Source organism: Coffea arabica, chromosome 2c (genome assembly GCF_036785885.1).
Source record: "Coffea arabica cultivar ET-39 chromosome 2c, Coffea Arabica ET-39 HiFi, whole genome shotgun sequence".
NCBI lineage: Eukaryota > Viridiplantae > Streptophyta > Magnoliopsida > Gentianales > Rubiaceae > Coffea > Coffea arabica.
In genome coordinates this window covers 70302908-70327887 of record NC_092312.1, presented here as the reverse complement: position 1 = coordinate 70327887, position 24980 = coordinate 70302908, and the positions used below count along the sequence as shown (strand labels likewise).

General features: G+C 37.0%; 3 protein-coding genes and 1 long non-coding RNA gene across 6 annotated transcripts; 1 reads left to right on the top strand and 3 right to left on the bottom strand.

The window, feature by feature from the left end:
* Positions 1-212: 212 nt before the first annotated feature.
* Positions 213-9183, top strand: LOC113732820 (mitogen-activated protein kinase kinase kinase NPK1). Of its 3 annotated transcripts, none has more exons than XM_072076276.1 (17): positions 213-751; positions 879-920; positions 3089-3142; positions 3225-3335; positions 3413-3493; positions 3574-3651; positions 3766-3848; positions 5001-5082; positions 5199-5302; positions 5645-5684; positions 5768-5827; positions 5919-5965; positions 6055-6250; positions 6342-6578; positions 6687-7009; positions 7080-7168; positions 8447-9183. In XM_072076276.1, exons 1-17 carry the CDS (start codon positions 437-439, stop codon positions 8548-8550), a joined length of 2046 nt encoding a protein of 681 aa, XP_071932377.1. In that variant the 5' UTR covers positions 213-436; the 3' UTR covers positions 8551-9183. The 3 variants fall into 3 exon arrangements, with proteins under 3 accessions (XP_071932377.1, XP_027114606.2, XP_027114604.2); XM_027258805.2 differs by having other exon boundaries at positions 3077-3142; positions 7107-7168; XM_027258803.2 differs by having other exon boundaries at positions 3077-3142.
* A 4839-nt stretch (positions 9184-14022) lies between these two features.
* On the bottom strand, positions 14023-14929 carry LOC140036042 (uncharacterized). Its single transcript, XR_011839937.1, has 2 exons — positions 14564-14929; positions 14023-14463 (listed from the first exon to the last, which is right to left on the bottom strand). It is a non-coding gene; the product is annotated as an uncharacterized lncRNA (long non-coding RNA).
* Positions 14930-15942: 1013 nt separating this feature from the next.
* On the bottom strand, positions 15943-17730 carry LOC140036041 (microtubule-binding protein TANGLED-like). Its single transcript, XM_072077311.1, has 4 exons — positions 17444-17730; positions 17132-17274; positions 16962-17017; positions 15943-16864 (listed from the first exon to the last, which is right to left on the bottom strand). The coding sequence occupies exons 1-4, from the start codon at positions 17549-17551 to the stop codon at positions 16059-16061; spliced, it is 1113 nt and encodes a 370-aa protein (XP_071933412.1). The 5' UTR covers positions 17552-17730; the 3' UTR covers positions 15943-16058.
* Positions 17731-19910: 2180 nt separating this feature from the next.
* On the bottom strand, positions 19911-23986 carry LOC113729413 (glutamate receptor 1.2-like). The gene is made up of 5 exons (XM_027253712.2): positions 23599-23986; positions 21774-23065; positions 21320-21623; positions 20341-20723; positions 19911-20252 (listed from the first exon to the last, which is right to left on the bottom strand). The coding sequence occupies exons 1-5, from the start codon at positions 23984-23986 to the stop codon at positions 19911-19913; spliced, it is 2709 nt and encodes a 902-aa protein (XP_027109513.2).
* Between the last annotated feature and the right edge of the window lie 994 nt (positions 23987-24980).

The following is a 24980-nucleotide window of genomic DNA, read 5'->3' as shown; positions in this document are numbered from 1 at the left end:
CCATCACAGTACAATTCATGCAAGTCTTAAAGTTTTGTTCTTGATCTGCATGCAATTTCATTTGGTCTTGGCTGCAATCACAAAAATTTTGGATGCAAGGACCGGTAATAACTCTCAGATACAAGGATCTCAATGCAAATATTTCCTGATCTCTGTTTGACTAATTTCTTTACCCTTTTTTTTAACCTTTTACCATTTTTTTTCAAAATTATTCCCCCCAACCTTTTTCCCTCTCCTCTCTCCCCCATGCTCTCCACTCTCCTCCACTAACGCGATCAAAATGGAAAACCCAAACCCATTTCTCACTCATTAATAAACTCTCACTAATCTGTCTCTTTTTCTCTCTCTCTCACACACACACTCTCTCTCATTCATAAACCCTAGGATTAACTGAATTAGCAATCAAAAGAAGATCATACATTTCGCAATTAATCAAATGCAAGAGATTTTAGGATCAGTGCGGCGATCATTGGTGTTCCGGTCTCCGACAAGCGCCGGAGACGGCGGTGTCGGTGGCGCCGGTGAAGATGGGACTATAGTAGACAGGATTAATTCCTGCCTCCGTAAGTCTAGAGTATTCTCTAAACCCTCGCCTCCGCGGCTGCCACCACAGACGATGACGGCTGGAGAAAATGCTACTGCGGTGCAGTCCATCCGGTGGCGGAAAGGAGAGTTGATCGGTTGCGGCGCATTTGGACAAGTGTATATGGGGATGAATCTTGATTCAGGGGAGCTTCTTGCTGTTAAACAGGTAGAGCGTTTGATTTGATTTTGCGGTAATTAGTTTGGAAATTTGTGGAATTGTTTTTTTTGTGCTGAATACTTTTACATGCAAATTAATGAATGGTATGTTAATTTTTTTTTGTTTGGTGTTTTAGGTTTTGATCCCTGCAAATAGTGCTTCAAAGGAGAAAGCACAGGTTTGGACCAAGTACTTATTCTTTACATGAAACTCGTTAATTAGAAAAGCTTTGTTACTATTAACCGATATTTTTTATGTTACTTTGAATTTTATCAACTGTAATTCACTGTTGGAAGTTGTAAATGTCTGGAAATGTTTAGGCTTGGTAATAGGATCGCATGATTGTGGTGTTTTGAATGTATTATAGTTCAGTTTAGAATAGTTTACTATGATGTTGGAAAATATTTATGATTGCTCAGGGAAGCTAAATTCCCATTTTGGACGAATGTGTGAAAGCTCAATTACATTACGATTGTGAAGGTTTTGTCTCTTTTCATAGTAAAGGCTATTGCCTTTGTCTCTTTAATTGCACTAGTTAGTAAAATTTTCTTGTGCTGCAACACAGGAGAAACATGGAAAAGAAAGTTGTGCAATCATCAATATACTGTTTTCTAAATGACATAGGAGCACTTGCTACTTTCAGATACTCGCAGCTAGCACCACAGCTTGATCTCTTTTTGGGCTTTCCTCCTTTTTGGATGGTAGTTGTTTCTTTTTGCAGAAAACATGTCGGGAAAATAATAGTGATTCTGGATTTATCCTTATATGCTGATATTTAGGATACATTTGTGGACAATTTTACAGCTATTTACATTAAGGTGTCCCATGAAAAGGTGAATAAAAAAATCTATAATGTCACAGATTAAACCTTGAAGACCAATGGTTTATGGCTGCCTTCCACATGATAATGATGTTTATCATTGCTCGAGGAACCATTATTTATAAGGCTCTTCTTCAATCTAGATATATTTGTCCAAAGCTATATCTCCTACGTGGATGGCCTGCATTAGCCAGGAGAAGGGGTTAGTCATTGGATGCAAGTTGTAGTTGGCTAGAAAATCTAGTCTTTTCTGAGTCTCCCTATCGTGATTTTAGATTTAAAAATTTTCAATTTCCTTTCATTGTTTTTTCATGCTGTCCCTTGAGATTTATAGTAGCAATTAAAATAGAGGAGGGATCAACTTACACTTAGCATGAAATCTTAGACCTAGACCCATTTGGGATGTTTTGCATAAGATGCCACTGAGAGGAATAACTGAACATGACAAATATGACGTGTCACAAGTAGGTTTTTTTGGTTGTTTCGAATCTAGTATGCATGATATTTAATACACACTTTTGCAGTTCAGTTTAGTCAGAAAAGATATGCTGACAGACAACAGAAAATCAAGTAGATGGAAGAAGAGTCTTTTAGAAGGAGAAAGAAAATAGAAGGTTGGAAATGAAGGCCTGTAATATATGTCGGATGCAAATCTTGAAATCTTCTTGCAAATGACAGTTTATTGGAATATGTAGCACTCAAACAGTTGTTGGTTTTGTTCCTCTAAGTCTTCTAATACCTTTCATTTTCATAGGCTTCTCGGTACTAAAATGCCAATACAGCACAAGACCATTTAAAGAATGTCTGGTTGTGAAAGATGTTAATGGTTAAAGTTCAGCTGTCTAGACGCATCTTCACTTCTGAAATGATAAATCAGACTTTAGGATCTGAAGTGCTTTGGGTATAAAACAAAAGGTTGAATGACGCTCATCTCTCAAATGAGATTCTTTAGTTTTAAAGTCCTTGCTGAGTTGCTTATACTAAGCATGTTATATCTTTGTAAGCTAAAATCTAGTTTGGGGAATTCTTGTTTGGTTTTGACTTACTGTATTTGGCTTGAAGTAATCTGAAAATGCTGATTGAGAAGCAGCTCAGAGCACCTCCAGAAAATCTATCCTTGATGTTTCGAAGGCAAAAACAATTTTTGATATTTCAAACAACTTTTTAGAATACTTTTTTTTAAAAATTTTTATTTAAAGCAGCTTAAGTGCTAGAAGCAAATAAGAACATGCAATATGCTGCTTTGAGTGGGACCTGACACTTTGGAATAACATTTCATGGGCTAAATAGCCCCTGTACAACTTAAACATAAGATACAAAACATTGAAGAGTTGTTGAGGCATGTTTAGCTTAAGATGAATTAGAGAGCAAAAAGTGTTTCATTTAAACACGTAGCCTCCTTTTTTTATAAAGAATACAGAATACACATTTTACACGGGTCTGTATGAGAATGTGATAATTACTTATTACTTTAACCTTACTTCTTTACTTGACCTTTGCATTCAAATGAGTAGGTTTATGTTCAGGAGCTTGAGGAAGAAGTTAAGCTTCTCAAGAACCTTTCCCATCCAAACATTGTGGTGAGTTCAGTGTTTTTGGTGGCCATCCAATTGTGAGTTTTAAAAATATTTTGACTGGCTCAGTTGTTAATTGGCATATCAGAGATATTTGGGAACTGTAAGAGAGGAGGAGACTTTAAATATTTTATTGGAATTCGTACCTGGAGGCTCAATCTCTTCACTTCTGGGGAAATTCGGATCATTTCCAGAGTCGGTCAGTCATTTTTTAATTACCTTATTGGGTGACTTTGGTATCTGTATAGCTCGTTTAGTCAGCTGCATATCAAGCAGGTTATAAGAATGTATACAAAACAATTGCTGCTGGGACTGGATTATCTTCACAAGAATGGCATTATGCACAGGGATATCAAGGTATCCTTTCCCCCTTTTCTCTCTAGTTTTTCTTTTGCTACATTTTCAGAAAAATAAATGCAAGTTGTCTTTTATTTCAGGGGGCTAATATTCTGGTAGACAATAAGGGATGCATTAAACTTGCAGATTTTGGGGCATCCAAACAGGTTGTGGAGTTGGTATGTATTGCATCTGTGGTTGAACTTTTTCTTTTAATCTGACAATCTGTTGCTTTACTTGGAATGTGATTGTGACTGTAATACAAATATATTTAATTTTGACATCTTCCATAGGCTACTGTTTCAGGTGCCAAGTCTATGAAGGGTACACCATATTGGATGGCTCCTGAAGTCATTCGTCAAACTGGACATAGATTGTATGCATAAAAAGTCCATGCAGATAATCTCATGATTATTTTCCACCTGTTGTTTTTTTTCTTTTTTCTATTGATTTCACAGATGGTAGTCTAACTAATGTGATCATCTTAAGCACTTAAAAATATGAGATGCATGCACCTTGAGGATCTGCCATTATTCCAATTTTTGCATATTGATATCTTGCTAGCTACAAGCAAATTTTGTGTATGTTTGAGTAACTGCTTGCAGGTAAACTTTGTTGGGAACTTGAATGTCTTCTTGGATAAACAACTTTTTTTTCCTCTAGGATACCTGGTTCTGCTTTAATATTAGGATTTTCAACATTTTGGTTAAATTTTCATTCAGAGATAAGGTACATTACCTCTTAATCCATGACTCATGAGGAAAAGAAACACATCAACTAACAATGGTAAAAGCTGGGTACAAAGTTGTCTTCATTGATTCTTGACAAGATATCACTGTATGTAGTTTAGTAACATTGACATAGCAAAAGAAATATAATGTTAACATCAACATCCTTAATGATTTATTTGGTACTGAATGGGAAGTTTGTTTTTGACTGAATTCATGTCCATGCTTATAAAATTTTTACTCAAAATCCTTGGTACACTCACATACATAAACAGAGTATGGATGTCATGTTGTTTGAGGTATTCTTTTTTATGGTTATGCAGATTTAATTATGTCAAATGGTTCACGCCACAAGGTTTTTTTTTTTTTTTTTTTTTTTTTTTGTGTATGGGAGAGAGAGAGGGAGGGGGGGAGAGGGATGTGCTAATAGGATTCATCAGCTTTTATGAAATCAGTTGGGCATAAATATTGAATTGCTGGATGGTTTTTGTGTTTTTCCAGGTTCAATTCATTCATTTCAAGTTCTCATGTCTATGTTATCTTTCTCCATTACAGTTTTGCTTGGTCCTTATCATTTTTCTTTATCGCCACTGTCCAATTTGTCGGGTGATTTCAACCTGTGTTATTGTAATTAGGTTTTCACCTGTTGTTTCTGCATCCTTATTTACGGTGGCTATTGTGATATGTGTCTCAAGAATACCCAAGATCTTGTTCTGGCTGCAAAATTCACAAATTCATTAGATTGCTTGTGGCTGAGTTCCTTTCCTGATTTGTTAATATATTTTTTTGGTTGATTTTAGCTCTGCTGACATATGGAGTGTTGGATGTACTGTAATCGAGATGGCAACTGGTAAAACTCCTTGGAGCCAGCAATATAAAGAGGTACAAAGTTGAACACGAATTTGTAAATTTACTGTATTCTTATTTTCTTAAAGCTTTTTCAGAACCAGCCTCCTATTTTGTATTATTGATGTCTCATATATCATTTTTCTTGTCAGGTTGCTGCATTCTTGTTCTATATTGGGACAACCAAGGAGCATCCTCCAATTCCCGAATTTCTCTCGGCTGAGGCAAAAGATTTCTTGTTGAAATGTTTAGAGAAGTACATACTAGACTCTCTGTTTCATACTTGTATGTATGGCTGTCATATTAGTGTTCTAGAGCAGTTTCAAGTTCATACAAGTTTCGTTATAAAGTTTCTCACCCTTGGATAGCATTTCCTTTAGATGTGAAAAATGAAATCGGCTAGGGATATTTGATGTTATGTTTTGGTAATCATCATTTTCTCATATTTGTAACCTTTTTGCCCTTTGGTGCTTTTATGATCTTACTATTGACTGTTTAGATATAACCTTCAAGGACTAGTGAGTTAAAGTCTTCTTTGCTGAGTAATCTTCTCCTTTGCCTCTCAATTTTATTGAACTACTCAATTATATATATGCAGGGAACCAGAGTTAAGGCCATCGGCATCTGAGTTACTGCAGGTCATTCTGATACCACAGAAACAACTCTTAGCTTTTCTCTTCTTAAATCCTTTCTTATATGTCAATCTGTTACATATGTGCAGCATCCATTTGTCACTGGTGAAATCTTGCTGCCTTCAGTTGCTACTAGTACTTCAGTTATGGTTAGTGAATTCATGAATTACATGATTGAGATTATATCAAAAGGCATCTTGTGGAATACTTATAATTTTGTTTTATCCTGCCTTTGAACAGAAAAATTCTGAACCTCTATACTCATGTGGGGAGAATCTCGGAGATACGTAAGTAATGTTAGGTTGTTGCCTCTGTCAATTATGTTTGTCCGTAATAGACTTTTGATTCTCTTGTATTTACTCTGTTTGATAAACAGAGCTGGCTCAGATGACGTCTGTAATTTGGGATCTCTAGACTTCTCTACTATAAATTGCCAGAAATTTTCAGAAGGTAGGCATAGTTTGGGCCAAAATAGGATTAGTGATGAAATTTGCCAGATTGATGAGAAAGATAATCTAGTGGTGGGTAAAGCACATTTCAGCAATATTATGATCACAGATGAATCTTGTAAGGTACGTGCTGCTTCATTTATTTCATGATTTTGGATTATGCCTGAGTGCTTGAATGTTTCTGTAAGCTTGCATTCTGTTCCTGTTTGCATAGAGTTTTAATCCTATTTGTGAGCCCTGTGAAGATTGGACAACCAACTATGATGCTAGTCCTGAAGTGGAAAAAAGCAGTATAAAATTGGACATGAAGCAAGAAATTGATAGACCTACTGGGTGTTCTCCATCGCCCGGAGAGAGCAAAAACGTTTTCTCATTTTGTAGTGCACCATCAGTGGATGAGGATGACGATGAGGTTACTGAATCTAAAATCCGAGCCTTCTTAGTTGAGAAGGTAATAGTGTTAAACTTCTTGTTCTAAGCAATTAATGTTGTATTCCAATTTCTGGGATTTTGTCTTCACTATGGCACTAATACAATTTTCATCTTGTTGCTCTTTTAGGCTCTGGAACTAAAAAAACTGCAGAGTCCTCTTCTTGCAGAGTACCACAACAGTTTCAATCCCTTATGCTCTCCAAATTTATCTGACGCCAAGGGAGATGAAAGTGCTTCAAAGTTCTTGAAGTTGCCTCCTAAAAGTAGGTCTCCCAGTCAAACTCCATCAACAGCAGTAGAGAGCGCTACTGATGCAAGCCCTGGCAGTAGTAGTAGGCGTGTGTCACATATTGGAGTTCGGACTAATGAAGACCATCAGCAAAATTTATCACCTCAGACAAATGATTTGAATGGGAACCTTGCTGATACCCAGGAGCCATGTAGCCCAAAGTAGGTCCACTAATAAACTTCTATTGCTTTGTCATATACTACTTGAGTTGATTGTTTGTTATATTTTAAGTGACTTCACGGTAATGTCGCGGTGCAGCGTCATGGAGATACAACGGAAGTGGAAGGAAGAGCTTGACCAAGAGCTTGAAAGGAAACGGGGTAGACCTCCCAAACTTTTCATATTTGGCTTCAATTTTGCTCAATTGCTTAAAAGAGGAAATGATGCTTGGTACAATATTCTCATGATTGCATGATCTATCAAAAAATGAAGTTGCATCTTGCATATGTTTGAAGTGCTCTAGTGACAACCTTTCTATGGGTTGTTGTCTGGTCACATATTACTTTTACATTGATTAATATCTCTTAGCACGAAGCTGTATTCTTGGTAAATTTTAGATGCTTCAGCAACATTCCTCCTATTGCACTAGATTTTCTTACATGACTTTTTGCTTGTTTATCAGCTTCTGTAGATCCCTCCAATTTGTGACTTCTCCTAAATAGCAGATATATAGTTTAACCCACTATGACGTGATTACATTACTACCTTTCTCTGATATGGGAACTTTGGAAATTTTTTATAAGTCTATGACTTTCTTCATTTCTGCCTCTTATCTAGCATTCTATAGGGAGAAACATATGACTATCCAAATTCCAAGCACTCAATTGCTAACTATCTTGAAGTTGTTATTGATGACAAGGAATACAAACTAAACTATACTTCAACTGATTATGGATAAGGATCTGATTTATAAGTTGAAGCCTTAATGGATTACAAATGGAATAGTATTCTATAGGTTTTAAGGAAATTTTTTACAGAACCATTCCAATCCTCTCAAGAGCCGACCACATCTTAACTGTATGCAGAATTATCAGCTTTTTTGTTTCTTGTATTGGGGTTGTTCTCTTATTCACTGATCTCCTTCTGTTGTTTTTTGTGTTAGTGCCGTTATTTTGTTTTAAATTCTTCAGTTAAATAGTACTCTACAAAAGTAATTTAAAACCTTTATTTCTTTTCCTACCATTAATCACCTTTGGTGTTTGGAGATTACTAGGATCAGACATCTTGCTGCTAAAATAATTGTCAAATCCAAGGTGTGAATCTTGTAGATAAGACTGATTAAAATCTAAAAGTAGTTTGTCATTTTGTCTCTATGGTTTCTTGTTTTCTTGAACTAGTTCTCAGCTAATGATGCTAACATTTGATCAAGTTCTTTTTGGAAAGAATATTTGTCTCTTTACAAAATTCTTTTTTATTTTGTTTATTTGGATTTCCGTTCTTTAGAGAGAATCCTATGAAACTATGAGAGATTGCTGTGAGACAAGGATTTAAGATTTAGGGAATAATGAGGGAGAGTAAGAAATAGAGTAAAATAGTACTGTGTTTTGGTCTCGGCATCTTCGCATCTTCAAAACTTTACATTTTGAACTTGATCACAGAGATGATGCGTCAAGCTGGTATGGGAGGAAAAACATCTTCACCGAAGGATCGAGCCTTAAATCGACCGAGAGAGCGGTCAAGGTTTGCATCTCCAGGCAAATAATTGTATGAATGTCTGTCTGCTCTCATTTTGAAGAGGTTTTTTTTTCCTTCCGAGCCTTTTTATGCACCTTGGAAAGATTAATCATCATGCTAGAAGCCGGCCTTTTTGAATGTTTTTATACTGTCCTGAGCATTTTGTCAACGTCCTGATGGATTTCTTGGCATGCATGCTTTCAAGCGCTGTCAAAAATGCAAGAGTGTATTGTTAGACAGCACAGGAAAGAAGCTTCTCTGAAGGTGTTGGATGCAAGTACATAAGGTTCCATCGTGCCTCCTCGCCCTCTTTCTCTTATCGAGCAACAGGGTTACTGAGTCTTGATATGGGTTTTTGGGTTGTGTGATTAGTGTACAAAGCTTGTATTACTCATGTACAATAATAAGGATTAACCTGGCATCATATAGTTGCCACAAGATAACCAATCCCACTTTCCTGTAATCTGTGCTTCTATCTCTGGTTTATGAAGGACTCTGAGTGCAGTTTTACTTAAGTCTGATAACTGATGGGCTGTTCTCAGAGTATCTTAATCCTATATTCTAAAACGAAGATTGACTTGTATACGTGGAAAGAGGAATTACAATTTTAATTCCCTGTTTAGTTTTTGATGATATAAATGTACATGTACGTCAACGCTCATTTTCTCCTTGTTACCCTGCTTTTGTCATTTCAGCCCAATTCAGACAGCACGTTTCCACATTATTCTTACTTGAAACGGTTCAGTTACTCGAATGGGATTCGATCCCATGGCTAATGGCTTTTACTGAAAGTGTAGAACAACTGCGTGATGTCATGATATGTTGTTTGTGTGGCTGATGGGGAGAACGAACAGGTGGTAATGAAATGGTTTGCCATGGACAGGCCGATGCGCATTTTCTCTATATATTAGCAAATTTAGCTGCCATGGAGTGTTTAAAATGATCACTAATCCGTGTTTCAGGTCTCCATGAAACTATGAATCCTGCATGCGTGATATTGCATGTAGAAGCGAAGTGCCTTTTTGCTTCCCCGATGCCTTATCTGTCCAATTTGTCTGAAGTTTTTGGTAACTGGATAGATGGAGCAACCAATGCAACTGCACTTCATGCAGTGCAGCCCTCTAAATAATTGAATTTCAACTTAAAAAGAATCTGTCTTGATTAAAACAACTAGTAAACTGGTCTACCCGTGAAATTATAGAAAATTTAGGGCCTGTTTGGAACCTGAGTTTTTTGGGAGTTTGTCTAAAACTTTACTGTAGTGCACTGTAGAAGTTTTTGAAAAAATTTTGTAGAAGTTTTGTTAGGTGAAAAATTTTGTAAAAGTTTTTGTAAAGTGAAAAACTTTTTTTTTCTTTTTTTTTCTTTCCCTTTCTTTTTCTTTTTCTTTTTCTTTTTCTTTCTTTCCTTTTTCTTTTCTTTCCTCTCTTTTTCTTCTTCTTCTTCTTCTTCCCCGTTACCTCCACCACCCCTAGCTGCAACTCCACCTCCCGTCGTCCCCCTCTGCCCCTTCCCCCTCCCCCCGCAGCCTCTCTCTCCCCCGCCTTCCCCCCCGCAGCCCCCCTCTGCCCCTCCCCCCGCCTTCCCTCTCTCCCCTGCCGTCCCCCTCCCTGCCGCCTTCCCCCTCCCCCCGCCGCCTCTCTCTCCCCCATCTTCCCCCCCCGCAGCCCCCCGCAGCCCCCCTCTGCCCCTTCCCCCTCCCCCTCTGCCCCTCTGTGCCACCCCCCTCTGCGCTAGACGTAAGAGAGAAAAAAAAAAAAAAGACAAGGAGGATGATGGCAGGGGAGGAAGAGGGGGAGAGGGAAAAAAAATGGGGAAAAAAAAAAGACCGGCACCGGCACCGGAAATTGGTGACGGAGCCGGCAATGGAGGTGGTAGTGAGGGAGGAAGAAGAAGAAAAGGGGAAGGGAATTTTTTTTTGTTGTGTTTTGGATATTTTAAGTGTGTATGTTAAAAACTTTGATAAGTTTTTTGGGGTTCTTGTAGCAAAAGTTGTTAAAAAACTAGTTTTATACAAACTTGGTAAAAAACCAAGCTTCCAAACAGTGTTGATAGATGGTAAAAAACCAAGCTTCCAAACAGTGTTGGTAAAAAACTTCCAAGTGTACTTTCCTACTGCTCTCCAGGTTTCTAGGAGACAATGTTGATAGATGGAAGGAAACAGATTGATTTGGAATTTGATAAATGGGATGTCATCGAATTCAACCAATTGAAAGCGTGAACAATTGATAAGTTTAATCTGCATACCGTAAGCTCGAAGTAATAATTTGCTTTGTTTGGATATCTTTTTTTTTTCAAATAATATTTCGCTTGCATTATAAACATATTTTTCAATCCATCTTTTTATATTTTCAAGGGTTAAAAACAAAAAAACCCCCTGTGCTAAACCTAATACACAACTAAGCCCCCTATGGTTTCAAAATATGCAACGCGACACCTCGTGCTTTGAACTAAGTTGTAACACTGACGGAAATCGGTAAAATTAACGGGAACTGATGAAAGGACCAAAATGCCCTTGTATAATACCCAAAAGGCAATTGAGCGGACTCATTTCTTCCCTTCAAACCCTACGAAGAGAGAGAGAGAGAGAGAGAGAGAGAGAGAGAGAGAGAGAGAGGAAGTAAATCGAAGGAAACGAATGAGACGGAATCAAGTAAGAAAATCGAAGGAGACGAAGATTTATTCCAGAAAATCGAAGGCAAATGGGTATGTATGCTATACTTCGTTTATGTTATAATTAATTAAAATCAGTTCATGCATGTTATAATTAGTTTACAATTTAGGGTTACCCATCTCAGATTTTGAGGGCTGATGATGTTATTTACACCCGTATTTGGGTGTTTACCTTAGAAAATTCCTGATTTTGTGAGTTTTGAAACTGGTACTTTGGATTTAAAATGAAGATTTTTGCTGTTTTGGGACTACGACTTTAGTTTTGAAGCCGAGATTTTTTTAAAAAATTTTGGGTGTTGGAACTAGGAGTCATGCAAATAATTTCTGAAATGTCCATTTTTGATGGGAGATTTTTGCTGATTTGGGACTGCAAGTTTGGATTTAAAGTTGAGATTTTTGTTGATATTTGGGTGTTGACTAGGTGACGCAAATAATTTCTGAAATTTCCATTTGTGATGGGAAATTTTTGCTGATTAGGGGTGTTGAGTAGGATCTGTTTGTGTGTGTTTGTGTGTTTGAGTACAACTCAGTCACTTGCTATTACAACAAGATATTTAACAAAGAATTGTAAGTCAAATTTCTATAATTGTTACTGTCTTCTCTGGTTTAGTGGTCCAGAATGCTATTAAAATTGGTTTTCTGTTTGTGATTTTATGTTTATTTGATTTTCTGTATATCAATGATGGAGACATAGTAGTTGGGAGACTAAAGCATATTTATTATATTTCTTGAAACATTCAACAGAAGAAGACAAGTCAGAGGAGACAGTAGATATACATATGTATTTTGATGGAAAATTTAGAGAATATCCTGCCCTCCACTACACAGGAACCCGTATGGCTATCTTTAAAAATAGACTTGAGGACCACATCTGCATAGTTAGCCTTTGCAGAATGTTTAAAAAAGTGGATGAGGATGCAACTAGAGTGACTTTCTGGTTTTGTGCTCCAGGAGTAGACTTAGATGGTGGTCTACATTTTAGACAAAGTAGCAAATGTGATATTCTTGTGAACAATCTTTGTGAGTCATTTAATAACTATATCTTAGAAGCTAGAGAGCTACCTGTCATCGGGATGCTTGAGTGGATTCGAAGAAGGCTCATGCAAAGGATTCAAGTGAAGAGGACTGGTATGCAGAAATTTCAAGGAAAAATATGTCCTAACATTGCAGAGAAGATTGATAGGAATCTGAAATTCAGTAGGCTGTGTATTCCCACATGGGATGGCAAGAACAAATATGAAATTGATTGTGGGCCCCGAAAATCTGTTGTGGTGGATCTGAAGGAAAAGACTTGCACATGTGGCTATTTCCAGCTTACAGGTTATCCTTGTGCTCATGCATGTGCTGCAATAGGAGCACGTAGATTGCCTTTGCTTGATTATGTGCATGCCTGCTACAGTAGAGAAAATTACTTGAAAACATATGAGCACACTATCACACCTGTCCCAAGTAATAAGTACTGGGTGAGATGTGAAGAACAACCCCCAAAACCTCCTGCAGTTCGAAGAATGCCTGGCAGACCCAAAAAGATCCGGCAAAGGGCAGCCGACGAGCCTAAAAAGGGTCAAGTCTCAACCAGAAAGGGTCTTGTGGTAACTTGCAAGAGATGTTTTCAGCCAAGACACAATTCAAGGACCTGCAAGAATGCCATTCATCCCAATTCTAAATTCTACAAGGTAACACAGCTTACAGATTTCATAGGCTAAGACTAATTGCTGTCCCAAATCATTTTAATCTTCAATTAAAATGAAGTTGTTTTTTATAGGCTCCTGACACCAATGTAGCTGAATCAAGTTCAGAACTTCATTCATCAGCTCCTTCACCAATAGTACCCCCGCAACCAGTCCCAAATCAAGAACAAGCTGCACCTGTTGAAAAAAAAAATTGCAGGCCCGGGAAGCAGTATACGCAGCCAACAATTGCGAGTGTAGCAAAAAATGTGCCTGCTAGACAATCATGTTCTCAGGTTGGATTTCATGTAACGCAAAAGTGATTTAATGAAGCATTTTTCCTTCAAACATTCATATTTTCTACTTCAATTGCAGCCTGTGAGTGGAACAACTTCACTAGCAAAAGGACCCCTTCGTCCTACTGTTGCTGATGTTCTATACAACCTAAGATCCAAGAAAGCAAGAAGATGTTAAAGTTGAATTTTGAAGTGGACTAGATGTTGTTGATTGCCTTTTTGTGTAGTTTTAAGGAATTAGTGGTTGCTGTTAGAGTTGGTAGCAAACAGCTGGAATGTATGTTTCTGATGTATTTTGTCTACTCTGTTTGGAATTGTTATCAATTATTGCAAACTGGAAACTTTGATGTATTTTGATTGGATGCTGTTGGCTTCAGCAATTTGGAGGATTCTTTGCTGATGTTGGACACTTTAATGTACTTATTGACTGTTTTAATGGAGCATTATGATTATGGGCTGCAATGGTATATCTCAATTGCAGAAGAAGCTATTTTTGGGCAGTTTTTATGGGCTGGAATATTTCATGTCCTGTTTGTCTGGGCAGTTTTTGTTTGGTGGGATGTATTTTGTCTACTCTATTTGAAATTGTTATCGTTTCTAGAATGTATAGTGAGATATATTTCTGGAATGTTGGGTGGGATATATTTCTGGAATAGTTTATGGACTGAAAATTTTAATGTACTTTAGTGTACTTATTACTCAAAATTGGAATGCAGAAGACGTTATTGTGTGTGCTTATTGTTCAAAACTGTTTTTAATGCACAAATATGCTTACAAGTGTATATAATAGTTAGATGTTTGTTTCATTGTTTTAGGTAGGACATCTTTCGGAAAAACAGAAGAATAAAGTGCACATTTCCATGAACAAAACAAACTACCTGATTTTCTTCATTTCCATTCATAAGCTTCTTCATTGTCTTATTTTACAGACATTTTCATCAACAGAAGCAAAAGTGAAAAAATAGATACCATTAGACAATAGCTAACTAGTACTTTCAAGTTCTTCACTTCATCATTCGAGTTCAAGCCCGACAAATGTTCTTCAACCATTGGCCTCTCAAAAAAGTTTCCTCTGCCGGTTTCATCTCTATAGATGGGATTACACCATGAGAAAAATCTGCATTCATCCCTTTCACAAACAAAGTACAGCATCCCTTTGGATGGCCTTTCGGACTCAACAATCTTCACCTTTGCCTTTCTTCGACAGTCGCACAGCTTATATTGGTACCGTAGATTCCTAGCTCCACTATCCCCTCGAGAGCTTGAGGAAGACATGAGCAAATTTTTTAGCCAGTCATTTCCCTTCATCAATAGATAAATCCCAATTTAGTTAACAACATTCTTACTTTAAACCCTAATAACAACAATTTGTTAGCCAAAACCCAAAATCAAATGCTTTTACCTTATGGGCTGCAATTTGTTAGCCAAGATTGTGTAGAAGTTCCTCGCAGGTTGACTTCGTATATAGAGGATGGCTTTACCTTTCAAACCTCCTGTGTGGTAATTTGATTTCTCCCAAAGGCTAGTTCAATTTCTCTCCATCAAGTAGAAATCGATTCTATACACAAGCATCGCTGGGAGGGAGTTTTATTGGGGGCTAAGGGGTACAATAGGAATATTTGCTAAAAATTAAGTATAAAGAATTTGTTTTTAGCTTCCAGTACATCAGTCCCGTTAATTTTACCGATTTCCGTCAGTGTTACAACTTAGTTCAAAGCACGAGGTGTCGCGTTGCATATTTTGAAACCATAGGGGGCTTAGTTGTGTATTAGGTTTATCACAGGGGGCTTTTTTGTTTTTAACCCTATTTTCAATTATTTTTTATTTTATATATATCACATCACAAAAAATGCTATAGTATTTATTCTAGATAATACTCTATTCAAACAAAAATGTCAGAAACTAAAGAACCATGGCTTGATAGAGACATGTTTGGATGGAGGGATTTTGGATACTGTCCCAATATGGAGACAAATATCTCTTGTATCTTATATTATACCCCTTTAAGTTGTTGAACAAAAATTTTGAGCGGTTGCCTGGTTTATCCTTGTAATTATTCTTTGTAGTTTAATACGAAGAGGACATTTGGCCCAAAAAGAAAAGGAAAAAAAATGACAGTCTTCCGTAGCCAAGGTTGGCCGCAATAAGAATTTTTTACTCAAGGGCCAAGACAGTACAAAGAAGGGAAACAACCCTGGGCCAATGGCTTAGTGGCCACCAGGAAGGAAGGGGCTTAAATCCCTTCTTGAGTTATAGGTGAGGGTTCAAATCTCACCTGTAGCGAAAAAAATTTATGGATTGTGTCATAACATTCTCTTGGTCTAATTGAGTCTGTATATCTACTAGCTCCCTATCACAGCTTCCTTAGGCTCTCCCTCCCTTCTAAATTAGGATAGAGTAGGTTATACAAATTCGTTAATGACAAAAAAAAAAAAAAAAAGAAGTACAAAGAAGGGAAACACACAGTTGACCATCATACTGCCAATAGTAAAAGGGAAAAAAAAAATTATATACATTGCAACAGCCAACAAGCACCTCAATTGTTTAATAAAAAAAAATTAATCTTATATAAAGTGATAGTATGTATGATTGATTATTTGATACATATGCAAAACTTCAATTTCAAATTTAATTTAGATCATGTGTCATGTGTCTAATTATAAAAGTGTATATATACTTTTAGTGTGCAGAAGATTAATTCTAAAAAAAAAGTGGTGTGAAAATCAAAAAACATATAAAAGAAATCAGAAACAAACGAACATCCTTTAACAAACAAAAGAATAGCACAAAAAATTTAGACAGGCTTTTTTCATTTGTCAAAAAACGTTTACCATATGGACATCGAGGAAATATCAATGAAGAAAGAAGGAAAATCATGCCTTTTCAACTTTTACAAGTTAAATTCTAGGAGCAGCAAATCGCATTGGAGTGGCAGTTGTTGGTCGCTGTTTTAGGCCACTCATCATCATTTTCATGCCATCGGTCTTATTCTGTACAGATTTTCTACTTTTCAATGGAGAAACAATCTTGCTTGCCAATCTTGATGGCGAAAATGACCTTCTAAGCTTTGCTGCAGTGGATACCTTAGGACTTCTCTTGATCAAACTTATTGATCTTGTTGGAGAAATGGACAACGGGGGGCTCCTTATTTTCACATGGAACTTTGAGGCCGAGGGTGGCGACTTGATCAAGAACTTGTGTGGAGTTTGTCGATTTCTCGCGATCACAGGGGACTTGGTCTTGCATAGTCTCTGATGTTGCGAAGTTGGAGAAGAAGAATGAAATAATGGGTTGGGAAACAATACAGTTTTTCTAGCCCATGGCCTGTTTCTGGGGGAAACTCTATTAGCTATAAACCTGCAATTTTCCTTGTCACAATTATTCTTGTGCAGTGGCGAAACCTTGAAATTTATCCGGGATTTCGCTCTTTGGAGGGACGGAGCATCCGATTCTGATCGAATTGATTGCAGTGCAACCTGTTTTTCCCTTTTTCTTCGAACTCGAAGTTCCGAGTTTTCTGCGTTGGGAGTCATCTGGTTCCTCCTCCTGTTTGTCAGTGGTGTTTTTGGATCATCAGCCGGTCTATTAGGCTTATTAGAAGCAACTGTTTCAACTATCTGTCTTGCGAATTGACTTGCTTGTAGAATTTCTCCAACTGTCGCCCCTAGCAGCATTGCTGGCAATGACATTCTCTTCCAATCCCCTGTTTGGCATAGATAAACCTCATTTCCAGATTTATTTGAAATCTTCAGGCAATTGGGAATTGAAAGAAAGATGGTTAAAATGGGGTCCTCCTTTACCTGTATTTGTAGGCAACTTTCCAGGAGGAGATCTCCTGGCAGTAACATTCTTGATCCTTCAGATTGTACAGAGGAAACCATTGAAATCCCAGGTGAATTAGAGGGCAAAATGCAATGTAGAAACAGTAGTGTATGATATATAAAAAAAAAAATCATGCTTATGACCATACCTTAAAGATTCCTGCTTGCATCTGAGACTAGTCCTCAGGTAACTCCTTGTGCTGCGAGGACTAAGGGTCACACCAGAAATCACTTTTGTCCCACCTGTTACTGTAAATTGAAGCTCTTGCAGTCTTGCAATAGACTTATCCACCTAACAATTCCCCCAAAAAGAAGGAAAAAGAAAAAAAGAGAGAACCCCACATAAAAATCTTAGACAATCCCAAAGTACAATATCAAAAAAAGCAAAGAGGGGATTTTTGTTTTTTGGGTTTTTTGGGGGGGAGGGGGGGGGGAAGATGGGTTTGTACTGATGGAGGTACCTTATTAACAGTTTCTCTGATGAGAGTGGGATCAAGAAGTGGTGGAGGAGGAGTAGGAGGAGCCACCATTTTTTTGTGCTGATGGTTTGGTGGGGTTCTTGCAACCATTTCTGCAGGAAATCAGAAGGAAACAAAAAGTGGGTTTTAAAGAGATTTTGATTTGCCCCTCTCTCTCGATCTCCTTAAACTCATGAAAGTCAAAGATTGGGGAGGATTGGGGCCTTCTTCTTCTCAACTGATTTCAACATGGAATGGAAGAGCCCAAACTGCTCAAAGTGAAGTCTCAAGTAAGTGGCTTCAGTTTGGGAGTGAGTAACGGATATCTCTTCTTTTCCAACGGTCGAATTTATCGCCGAATAACGCATGTATGAAAAGGAAACGGCCACTTGGCTTCTCATTAATTTTAGTTTTTCTAAGATGGAAATATTTGCTGCCTTTTTTCGAAGCGCTGCCGGTGCCGGGTCTCGTGGCCTGTGTTGGTGCGGTGGGTCCCAAATGGGCCAAATCTATGGGGCCAGTAGAGTATGGATAGGAAAAGAAAAACACATCTTACCAATCCAGCCGTTGGATGTCGTCTGATGCATGAAATTTATTTATTTCAAATTATTCTTTTTTCAAGCTGATTAGTACACTTAATTTTCACTCAAATTAATTTTAAATGCACATATTAATTATCCTTTTAGGTTTAAATACGTTCCTCATTTTACTCACTTTTTCAAAAACTAGCATTTAATGCTCTAACTGATGTCAAATTATTTTTCTCATCCGTCCAATTAACGAGTGCTTAATGAATACTCGTTAATGTATATAGAATTACTATAATTGAAGAATTATAACATTTAAAAAATGGTGTCTTTAATCTTGAAAAAAATTCTAGTAAGGAAAGAATTATGCAAATGACAAAAAAGACCATTTCGAATAAAACCAAGAAAGGTGGGGTGAGAGCTTGAATATTTGTGCTTCAATTTTATCTCTTTTTATTCTTTTCCTTTTTCATTTAGTTGTCTTTTTTCTTTTCGCAACACAAATTTAAAAATATAATAATAATTCATTTTATAAAACTAAGAGCAAAAGTGAGGCCAACTTTGTGCTTTTATTTTAATTTTTTTGTCTAAAAGATGCCAATACTATCAAGATTGTTATATTAACTTCTTTTTATACTTTTATTTCTTTTTAACTACAAAGAGATAGTACATTACCAAATTCTAAACCAAAACAAATCAAGACTGTTATGGCTAAAAACAAAAAGAAAATGAACACGGAACTTTTTATCCTCCACAAAATGACAAATTGAAGGAAAAACTCAATTTATTTTGGAAGAAGATATAGAATAGTAAATTTTTTAAGACTTGTAAAAAGATATACAAAAATAAATTCAAAAAATTTGACAAAACAAGAATATCATATATGATATTCTAATTCTTTTAATTTAACAAATTGTATGTATTTGGTTTTCTAGGTTTTTTTTTCTTTTATTTGATAAATGAATTTAACACATTTCTGGTGACTTTTGACAACACTAGTCAAAACTAAATTAACAATTTTAATGTGAAATCATGTTGAAAACTAAAATGGTTTGAAATTTCAATACAAGAACATTTTCAATTGAAATGATAATTTCTTTTTTGGATTTTGAATTTGTTTTGTCTTTAATATATGTTCTCGAATTATTAAAGATTCTAAAAATGAGTTAAAATTTTCATAGTTCGAAATTGCTTTCCTAAGTGCCAACGACAGATTTGTAATGTTTATATTTAGGGAAAATGTTAGATATATGACATGTGAATTCTTTAAAAATAGCTTTCTAAAGTATTAAAAAATTAATGTATTAATTAAGTAGATTATCCATATTAATGAGTACCTCATGGACACCCGTTAAAAAATCCCTTCAAAAGAAGCTCTAGACTCTGCAATGCCAACTATATTAGCTAATATGTTTTCTTGCTAATATAATGTTCTAATAGTTTTTGAGAGAGAAAAAAACGCAGACTAATGAATGTTTGTTGGGCACCTATTACAAAGAAAGTTATAAGATGACAATTGATGGTCTAAAGTTATTTTTTTTTCAATTAGTAAATTGACTTAGATAAAAAAAGCAGCTCCCAAATTGTAAGAATTGATGAAAAATTATTTACCAGAAAGAGGGAAGAATTAAGTTCTTAACATAGAATTAATTATATGAGGAACCGCTGACTTGGCACGTAAACCAATTCTCAAAGAGAGAATCGACAACGCTTTATCCCAATTATACATCTGATCAGTATAGCAAGCTTGACCCTAATCATCAATTTTTCCAAGGCTTTATGGCTTCAGATTTGAGCCAGAAATTCTTGTTTATCGGCAAAACCCAAAAGCATGCTTGTACGATCTGTCGAGCATATTGTTGTTATCAAAGTTTTGATTTTTTACGTGCAACATAAAATTCAGTCGTAAATGGTAACTTGATGGCCGTCTAATATTTTTGTTCCTAGCAAATTGCATTGCCCCTTCTTGAGACTAGGAATCTAAACATCAGTGCTAATTTTCCTCCATCCAGAAGTTTGATGAAATTCTTAAGCCCAAACTTCTTGAATAACATGAAAGTGAATCGTATGAAAAGAACTGAAACACATGAAAGAAAACTAACAACAAATAGACCGCCAAAACTATCAAGGTTCAAAATGTTAGGAGTACTAGTTGCATTTTCCGGCATGAATGATGATTGGCTCTTAAACCATTTCTTCTCCATCATCTCAAGTTTCCCTTCTTCCCTGAGCTTCACAATTGCTTGTGACATATCAGACACTAAGGGCAGACCTTTCTGGAACACCTGTACGTGCAAAACATCATTTGTTCATTGTGTGGATTGGCAGATCAATTGAGAAACCAAAAGAAGAGGGGGAAGAGCAAATACTTACAAAACCCCAACCGGCAGTGTTAGATTGAGATGCAACCATGGCATAATCTTTACCATACTTGGCAAGAAAGATCTTGATGTATGGTAGTTCATCAACTATAACAGTAACCCCACGGCTCTTGCTTCCTCCAGATAAAGCAGAAGCATAGTCTTCAGGTGAGGTGTAAGGGTGAAGCCCTGTAAAATTTAGATTGCTGGCAACAAGTAGCCCCCCTAAGAAAGAACCATATTGGATTCCTACATAATTCCTTGCTGTTACTAATTGAATCTGTCGCACCGTCAACATAGAACTCAGAGTGGCAGTGTAGCTCGAAGTGAGAATAAGCACAACGAACAACCAAATAATCACCACGAACCTTGACAAATTACTTGTCAACTTTTCTCCTGCAATGCCAATCAATATTGCAACACGACATGGTTACTCCAATTAACTCCAATGTTTTTAAACCCGGACCGGAAATTGAACCGGAATTTTTTTCGGTTCACGGTTCAACTCCGGTTCAAATATTTAATAATTTTTTATTCATTTTAGTATTAAAAATTTTGAATAAAACTAAAATTTTTATTTTTTAAAAATAAATACTTAATAAAAATCGGTTGAATCTTTCGATTTTTTATCGGTTTTGACCGGTTCAACCGGTTCTTGACCGATTCAACCGGTTCTTGACCGATTCAATTAATTCTTTAAATTTTTAGTTGAATCGGACCGAAGACATGATCGGTTCGTGATTTAACCGGTCGAACCTGTCAGTCCGATCCGATTTTCAAAACATTGATTAACTCCAGAACGGCTTTGGATCTTTTGTTATACTTTTAGTGTTACACTTCGTATGACATTATCTATGTATTGTACGGTGATAAGTTTTCATTGTTTAATATCCACTGATACAAACTATTAGTCATTTTCGCGTGCAGTCATGGTGTAACAATATCAAGTAGTTCAATAAATAGCGCTTAGGTAATGGAAGTAGAGGGCTTACTATGAGCATAAACAAGGGTTGAAAAGCCAAACCACAAGATTGTTCCGATTTGGTATGCAACTGATCCTTGGAATTCTTCGTTGGTAGGATGTTCAATGGTCCAAACCACCAATCCCATTAGTACAAAGAAGGCAGCACTTGTAAGCCATAGATTAGCACGAAGGGGCTTTAAGAAAACCCATATATCACTGTTTCCACGCCTTGCTACGGTTCCAGTCCCTAATTCTGTGAAAGGCAATGTGAAGTCCACATACATAGATCTGTTTGTTCTTATTGTGATATCCCCCACAGCGCCATCATATTTCTAAACAATTTGTTTTGCAAGCAACAGAGAATCAATTTGCTTGCCTAAGATTTATGAGCAGCTACAAAAAGGGTTTGCAACTATAAAAGTGAAACAAAACAAAAGATGTAGTGTAGCAATGCATATGTTATCTGAGGAGGTAAAAAGCACCTGATGATAGATCTGGTCAATGAGATCATTGTAAGTCCCCAAATTCTCCCAGTTTTCGAACACATATGGTACTTGATAATCCAAGGAATTTATTGCAGCAATAAAGACATCTACGCAATAGCCTGTGAAACTACTTGTATTGGTTTCAGGATCGTAGTGCACTTTTGTTAATTCCGGAAATCCACTAGCGTTGACCACTGCAATCCTTAGCTTTCTACCTCCTGTTGGAGCAGTCGCTGAAACCCCCGGCCATAAGACGGCTTCCAGACCTGTTTTTGTAGTAGTAGAAGAAGATAGACTTCTCCCCCTGAATGAGGGCGGTAGTTCTTTATTAATACCATGCTTTGGATTCCAAAATCCAACTCTCCTCTCTCCTTTTCCGATGATGTTCACTATAAGGAAGGTTTCAGAATGTAATTTCCCGTCAAAAAATTGAAATTCACCACTTAAACCTGTAAATTTTGACCCTAAAATCTCATATAAAAGCCTTGTTCCACTATCACAATTTGCAACACGTGCAACGTCCAAGGAGCCTTGGTTCCCCGCATTCAGAGTCTCAATCCACACCCTTTCAGTAGAATTGGCAAGTGCCCAAACTGTGTCATAGGCCCAAATGCCTAAAACATCCATCTCCCTGGCTTCCATCAAAGGATCCTCGGCATATACTACCATCCTCCATCGTGATTTGAACCCACGTAACTTGCTTGATGATGGTATATATGCCTTCATACCTAGCAATCCTTGCGATGACTCGATCACTTCATCATCTATGGAAGAAAATTGGTTCATTGTCTTGTCAGTTACAATCCAAGCATACCCTTCTTTCATCAATCCTATCCTCTTTGCACTAAGAAACAGGCGAGATGAAAGTGATGGTGACATGTGGACAATATAGATGGTTGCTTGCAGGGTTTTCAGCTTGTGAAGATCATTGTTTATTTGATCATCAGAGGAGAGAGGTGAAATTGAACTCTTACTAGCAATATGAACGTCTGCCACTTGGAGAGACTCAATCAAGCATGGTAATGCTTCTCTTCCATCATCATTGTCCTCATAAATGATGATAACACTCCTCCATTTATATGACTGTAGGATGGAAGCAATCCCCTTAAATTGAGAACTTTCATCCTGCTTTATTTGGACAAGGAAAGGATATATGCCAGAGAGGACTGAAGAAAATGAAAGCATTGGAACTTTGGCTTTGCCGCATAGTAAGGCTAGGAATTTTGTTTCCAAGGATGTTTCAGGTCCTATGATTGCTTGCACCTTGACGTTTTCCAGAAGATCAAGAGCTGCAAGTTCATATTCAACCATAAAAGCAAATCAAAGTGGTTATTAAATTGTTAGTTGCAAGATAGAATTTGGGAAGAGAACACCTGTCTACTTTCTCTAGCTGCTTATTATGATGCAAGTATGCAACTTACCTAAAATATTTTTGCTTAGTAAAAAGTCTAAAGGAAATTAACAGTTGGTAACTTGGATTTCAAGCTACAAACACCTATCGACCATCTGATCATTTGTTCACTATATATACTTGATTATCTTCTTAAAAGATTAATGGAAACTTGTCAGTAACATCCTAGTCATTAAATTTACCATTGATTCTAAATGTTGGAACGTACCTGTGGCCTGATACAACTACATAGTTAAACAGTCAAGTACACAATTCCCCGGGCTTGATCATCCCGGCTAAACACCTTTTTTTTTCTGGCTTTGTATCAATTTATTCATTTTTGTTTGCGCAGTCCAAACTTTCTAAAGTTGACTGTGCATCGTTTGAATCATAGCGTGCAAAAACTGGTAAGGAAACAAAGACTGAACTTACCCGCTGATATTGCATGAGTGGGATCCCCCTTGGAGTCCCTGGTGTGCAAAACTATCCGCGTTTTGAAGTGAATATGAGAAGCATAAAACTCGGAGCTTGCCATTGTAATGCATCGGTGGATAGTCTTCCCGGTAACCGATCCCATATCCAGGACAACGCCAATGCTAATCTCGCGGGACAAAGTTGAGCTACTACTACTGCAGGCTGCACATAACTTGGAAGTAGTAAAGCTGAGGATTACTACTACTATAGATATCAGAACATTTGTGTTTTTCCTTTTGATTTCCATTGCAAGAAGGAGTTTTTGCCTTGGGAGATTTTCAGTTAAACTACAAAACCATGCACCCGTTTTTAAAAATATTCTCTGCAAGACCTTCGACCAATCCATCACGACCTGGGCATTTGCATGGAAACTTAGAAAGACTTGGAGAGCGTACGAATTTGACTTTGACTGGGGTAGGTATGGTTGTTTTTTTTTTCCCCCTCTGAATTTTGTAATTCAATTCCTTTGTGAATTGGTCAAATAACTAATTTGTGAACCATCAATCACTCGAGTAAATGCCCCCGCGTGAATGGTCCAGCGGCAGCACCTCTCACCAGTGAACCTTGAGGTCACAAGTTCGAGTCTCCGCTCCGCTGGATTCCTCCGCGCACTTAACGTGTTCGGGCCGGGTTGGGACGCCGGGTCCGGGCCGCAGGGAATTAGTCGGGTCCCGTAAGAATTGACCTGAACACTCTTGTGTCGACAAAAAAATATGAATACTTCAAAGGCTTTTATCTTGCGAGTGTATGTATACCTATCTAAAATGTACATCAATAGGAATATCCAACATTGTTTACTGTAGGAAGAAGATTCTAATAGAACTACATTTTTCTTATATGAAATAGAGTTGTATTTGAAATGAAACTTCTTCAATGTTTAGTATAACCTTCCTAAGACCTAAAGCCTTATTTGAAATGAAAAATTCTCATTTCTCACTGACCAAAACATATGGACAAGTATGCAAGACGAGCCAATTAGCAGTGGTCTCGAGTAGTTCTTGACAGACAATTATTCTTAGTATGGACAAAAATTTCACTCACCCAACGGTCTGCTTCAACTATTCTTGGAAGCAGAAAATGACAAAAAATTCCATTGATCCTTCTACTAGGTGCATGCAATAATGTAAGCAGGAGGACGTTTGGGTCGACACATTTGTTTTTTGCACAATTTTTTTTTAAAACCTCCTATAGAAGGAAATCATCAAATCTTAGTTTAATTTGGTTGTAACACTTTTCCAATCAACAAAATGAGATACCAAGTTAGAGAAAAGAGAAAATGATAGTAGGCAATAAATCTAAACAAGCATAAACTGGCAAAACCGAAATGATTTTTCAGAGTG

What these genes read in the sequence shown, in the direction of transcription:
- LOC113732820 (XM_027258803.2), top strand. Translation starts at nt 437, where the DNA reads ATGCAAGAGATTTTAGGATCAGTGCGGCGATCATTGGTGTTCCGGTCT. An exon ending in TTTCCCATCCAAACATTGTG is followed by an intron (nt 3,143 to 3,224) that starts GTGAGTTCAGTG and finishes TTGGCATATCAG; the next exon opens with AGATATTTGGGAACTGTAAG. An exon ending in GAGCCTTCTTAGTTGAGAAG is followed by an intron (nt 6,579 to 6,686) that starts GTAATAGTGTTA and finishes TTGCTCTTTTAG; the next exon opens with GCTCTGGAACTAAAAAAACT.
- LOC113729413 (XM_027253712.2), bottom strand. Translation starts at nt 23,986, where the DNA reads ATGGATTGGTCGAAGGTCTTGCAGAGAATATTTTTAAAAACGGGTGCA. An exon ending in CACTCATGCAATATCAGCGG is followed by an intron (nt 23,066 to 23,598) that starts GTAAGTTCAGTC and finishes ATGAACTTGCAG; the next exon opens with CTCTTGATCTTCTGGAAAAC. An exon ending in ACACTGCCGGTTGGGGTTTT is followed by an intron (nt 20,253 to 20,340) that starts GTAAGTATTTGC and finishes TTGCACGTACAG; the next exon opens with GTGTTCCAGAAAGGTCTGCC.
- LOC140036041 (XM_072077311.1), bottom strand. Translation starts at nt 17,551, where the DNA reads ATGGTTGCAAGAACCCCACCAAACCATCAGCACAAAAAAATGGTGGCT. An exon ending in TGCAAGCAGGAATCTTTAAG is followed by an intron (nt 17,018 to 17,131) that starts GTATGGTCATAA and finishes TACAATCTGAAG; the next exon opens with GATCAAGAATGTTACTGCCA. An exon ending in AAAGTTGCCTACAAATACAG is followed by an intron (nt 16,865 to 16,961) that starts GTAAAGGAGGAC and finishes TATGCCAAACAG; the next exon opens with GGGATTGGAAGAGAATGTCA.